At 32.2% G+C, this 4654-nt stretch overlaps 1 protein-coding gene across 1 annotated transcript in view; it reads right to left on the minus strand.

The window, feature by feature from the left end:
• The window catches only part of slc39a9 (solute carrier family 39 member 9), a 15117-nt gene that overhangs the window by 7593 nt on the left and 2870 nt on the right, over positions 1-4654 (minus strand). Inside the window, exon 2 of the mRNA XM_016543213.1 lies at positions 3929-4037. Coding sequence (XP_016398699.1) covers positions 3929-4037 — 109 coding nt within the window. The remainder of the gene's footprint in view (positions 1-3928; positions 4038-4654) is intronic.

Here is a 4654-nt window from a genome sequence, read left to right on the forward strand (position 1 = left end):
GATGTTTAGTCATGTTTATTTTGTGCTGAAACTGGTATTAATGTGGAGGAGATGATCAGTTCACGTGCGCCTCGCGCTGCCGCATCTGTTGATCGAGGCACTACAGCGATCTGTCACTCCACATTAAACAGCGCCAAAACGACATTAATTGTAATAATGCAATACATTGGACAGAATTTGAAATCTGAGACTTTGTTTCATATTAAAAGTACCAAAGCACAATGCTTATCGCGATATATTGGATGGGAAGTGTCCTTCAACGTTCCATCTATTAACTGAAAACAGGCTAGACTAATCGATTCGTGGGATTTAAGAATCAATATCGTTCCGTAAAAATGAGAATCGATTGGCTATTATCGAGATATCGATATTTTTTACCCAGCCCTAATGGGGTCAGTAAGATTTATCGTTTATTGTCTATTGTCAATAGAATGTGGACTCGTACACATGGTTTATTTTACCTCATCTAGTGTACTGATTTATTATAAGCTATTTATTATATGAGTTCATATCAAAGACTTAGATGGGCATCTCTGTCTACATCTAGACTAATCGATTCGTGGGATTTAAAAATCAATATCGTTCCGTAAAAATGAGAATCGATTGGCTATTATTGAGATATCGATATTTTTTACCCAGCCCTAATGGGGTCAGTAAGATTTTTAAGACGACATATAATTTTACAAAAGTTTTCTATTTCAAATAAATCCACAAAAATATTAGGCAGCACAACTTTTTTTTTGAACACTGATAATAAGAAATGTTTCTTGAGCACCAAATCAGCATGATTTCTGAATGATTCTGTGATACTGAAGACTGGAGTAATGGTTGATGAAAGCTTTGCCATGACAGGAATAAATTATATTTTAAAATATACTACAATAGAAAAAAAAAATATATAAAATTGTAATAATTCACAATGTTACTGCATTTATGATCAAATAAATGCAGCCTTGGTGAGCATATTCTTTCAAAAGCATTAAAAATCTTACCAACCCTAAACTTTTCAACGGTGGTGTGTATATATGTTTAATAATGTCACTAATTAAGATTCATTTGCTCAGAAAGCCTTGTTTTGTGCCAGAAATAATGCAGGTCTAACTAAATTATTTTATTTACATATTAATTTCCATTTAATATAATTATTTATGTTTTAACGCCGTATCAGCAACAATGGCTATATTCATGGCAACATTAACAATATTATTTCAATTCATCATTTACAATAATATAAAATTTTCTTAAGAAACAATCATTACACAAAAGCATACAAGAAACAACAATAGTACGGATAAAAATCATATACAATCATCCAGTTTAATCTGTGATACAAATTCTAAAATTCTTCCAGGAGAGATTTTTTTTTTTTTTAAATGTCTTTTAGTATATTTTCCGAATAATGTCATAATAATGCAGGTCTAACTAAATTATTTTATTTACATATTCATTTCCATTTAATATAATTATTTATGTTTTAACGCCATATCAGCAACAATGGCTATATTCATGGCAACATTAACAATATTATTTCAATTCATCATTTACAATAATATAAAATTTTCTTAAGAAACAATCATTACACAAAAGCATACAAGAAACAACAATAGTACGGATAAAAATCATATACAATCATCCAGTTTAATCTGTGATACAAATTCTAAAATTCTTCCAGGAGAGATTTTTTTTTTTTTTAAATGTCTTTTAGTATATTTTCCGAATAATGTCATTGTCTAATATAATTTAAAATTGGACTTTCTATTAAAATATGTTTTACACTCAAAAAATTCTTACACAAGTCACATACTGGTTTCTCATCTCCTATCAATAAATATGAATGAGTGAGTCTTGAATGTCCAATTCCACATCTTGTATATACAACCTGCTCATATCTATTTTCAAAACAGTAATTACTTCTGTAATTTACTACTGGATTCACCTCATATAGTTTGATCCATTTAATAGCTCAAATCTCTACAAAGAGTCAGCTACATTTCGTTAGTAGCTTATAGTAAAGATAACTATAACTTTTTTATTTGTTTTTATTAATAAAATAAAAAGTAGCCTGACTATAGTTTAACTATAGTCAATAGTTTAGCTAGTAGCTTTACAGTAGAATGCCTACCACACATGAAAGCATTCCTACAGATAAAACTCTACATAACAGATAAGGATTTAGGAATGAAGAACTTTGTCCAACTTAGGGGTGGGCGATACGGCAGAAAATATAATATCACAATTTTTTTCAGGAAAATCACGATTCCCGATTTTAGCACGATTCTTTGTCATGCTGGTTTTACTATTTTCAAAACTAATTCCCTATTTTAAAATCAAATCCTTACAAAGTAACAACAACAACAACAACAACAACAAAAAGGCAGATATTTAGGCCAAAGTGGGCAAAGATAAAAATCTTTGTCATTATTTTATCTTTGTTATTAAAAAATAAGAACAAAGATACACATTTTGAATACACATAATATACAAATAAAACAAACAGTGCTTTATTTTTCAGGTACAGAAGGTGTATTTAGCAGTAGCATTCAAGAAATGTAATGAACAAATATAAAAATAAAACACTATACACTTCACTGTATAACTTATACACTGATTCTTATTTAAGCAACTGTAAGTTCTTCAGTCAAGAGCAGTGAGTGATTTTTCTCTTTGTGTTTCGTTGTTTTATTAAGATTAAAGAGGTAGTTCACCCAGAACTGAAAATTCTGTCATCATTTACTCACTCTCAAGTTGTTTTTAACCTGAATGAGTTTCTTTCTTCTGTTGAACATGAAAGTTATTTTGAAGAATGTGGGTAACCAAACAGTTGCTGGTCCCCAGTGACTTCCATAGTATTTTTTTTCCTACTATCAAAGTCAATGGGGAGCAGCAACTGTTTGGTTACCCACATTTTTCAAAATATCTTCTTTTGCGTTCAACGCAAGAAAGAAATTAATACAGGTTTGTAAATAATGTAAAAAATGAGTGAATAATGACAGTGACGCAGGGCTCGCAAAATCGCTAGCCCGACGTCCCGGGGCTATTGTGTTTTACAGTCGGGCTACCAAAATATACAGAGCGGTGTTTCAGGCAGAGCACGAACACAGAATTGATTCCTCTTTTGCTTGAACGGACACATACAAGCAAAATAATCTCAAAATAACTACCTCGGAAAGTATTTTCATGTCTTAAATGAACGTAAACAGTGGAGAAAGAAATCGCACATGCATCATTATATTGGATCTGTGCATTTTTGCTGTGGTATCGAAGTAGTAAATTGTTCTTTAAATAATAAGCGTTACTTAAATTATAAAGAATATAATATTTTTAACATATTGAGATAAAGATATTTTTTTTGCTTATCTGAAAAATTATCCGATCTGTGACTCAAGATGTGATATGATAATGTAATATAATCCGAACCGTCAGATTTGTGATCCGTTGCACCCCTACTCTCTTGACTTGTTATTTGAAGAAAAAATACAATATATTTTATTCAGGCTAGTTAAATTCATTTTTGGGCTACCAAAATCTGAAGATTGCCTGCCCGAAGGGCTACCAGGGATTTTGAAATTTTGCGAGCCCTGTGACGCTTCAGGTGAAATGTGAAACCTGCAAGGCTTTAGAAGCACATGCAAAAATGATTGCAAAGTGCAATGTCCTGTGAGCGTAACTATACCGCTGAGTTAACATTTGACGTGAATGTATGTCGAGTTGTACAGTATACTGAGACGGAGGTGCCAGAACTGCAACTGATGTGGGCTGTAGCACAATACTGCGACATTTCTTCAAAAGCAGATCGTGGAGACATTTTAAGCGTCCACGATCAAAAATCGTGATATTGCACACCCATAGCCCAAATCTTTTAATTATTTTCTGCATTAAATAGAGAAGGAATCAAATGAATCAACTGAAGCGTAAACTCGAATCTCACCTTCCAGCATTTCCTCATAGAGTGCATGAACTCCCTCTGGAATAATGACAGCCAGTGCAGTGCCACACAACAGCCCGGCTCCCAACACTGTCACCAACTTCAGCTTTTCCTGAAGACAGAACAGTCATCACAAAAACGTGTATTTAGGTCACACGATTATGTATTTAGGTGGGGTTGATATCAGGTCAACTTCATGTGCATAAGCTGGATATCATTAAAAATAGCTTAAAAATATATTCATCAAGACAAGCATGCTGGTACAATCGCAGCGCTCATTCAAACCCAAACTTCATCTGGGACAAAACCAGGGCCATAATCACCACAGACAGAGCAATAAAATGGCAGATACATTAAATAATATTGAGCAATTTTGAGATCATCAGCATTTGGGCTGCAACAAACTATTATTTTGACAATCGATTAATCTAACGATTATTTGGATGATTAATCAACTGATCGTCGATTATTTCGCTGATTAATCAGTAGACATTTATTGATTATTCAGCTTTTGCAATTAGTTAAAATATTGAGTTATACATATTCTAACAAATAAATTAAGGTAATCACTTCAGCTTTTGAAATTCATATTATGTAATTACAATTATAAAATAAATTTATACAAATAAATATATTTGGCACACAAAATGAGATGGCAGAGAAACTCTTATTTACCATTTAATTAGCTATATGAGAAAGTAGCTGAATGACACATCATTCTGCCTAAAA

Source organism: Sinocyclocheilus rhinocerous, unplaced genomic scaffold, assembly GCF_001515625.1.
Source record: "Sinocyclocheilus rhinocerous isolate Xijiao unplaced genomic scaffold, SAMN03320098_v1.1 scaffold1210, whole genome shotgun sequence".
NCBI lineage: Eukaryota > Metazoa > Chordata > Actinopteri > Cypriniformes > Cyprinidae > Sinocyclocheilus > Sinocyclocheilus rhinocerous.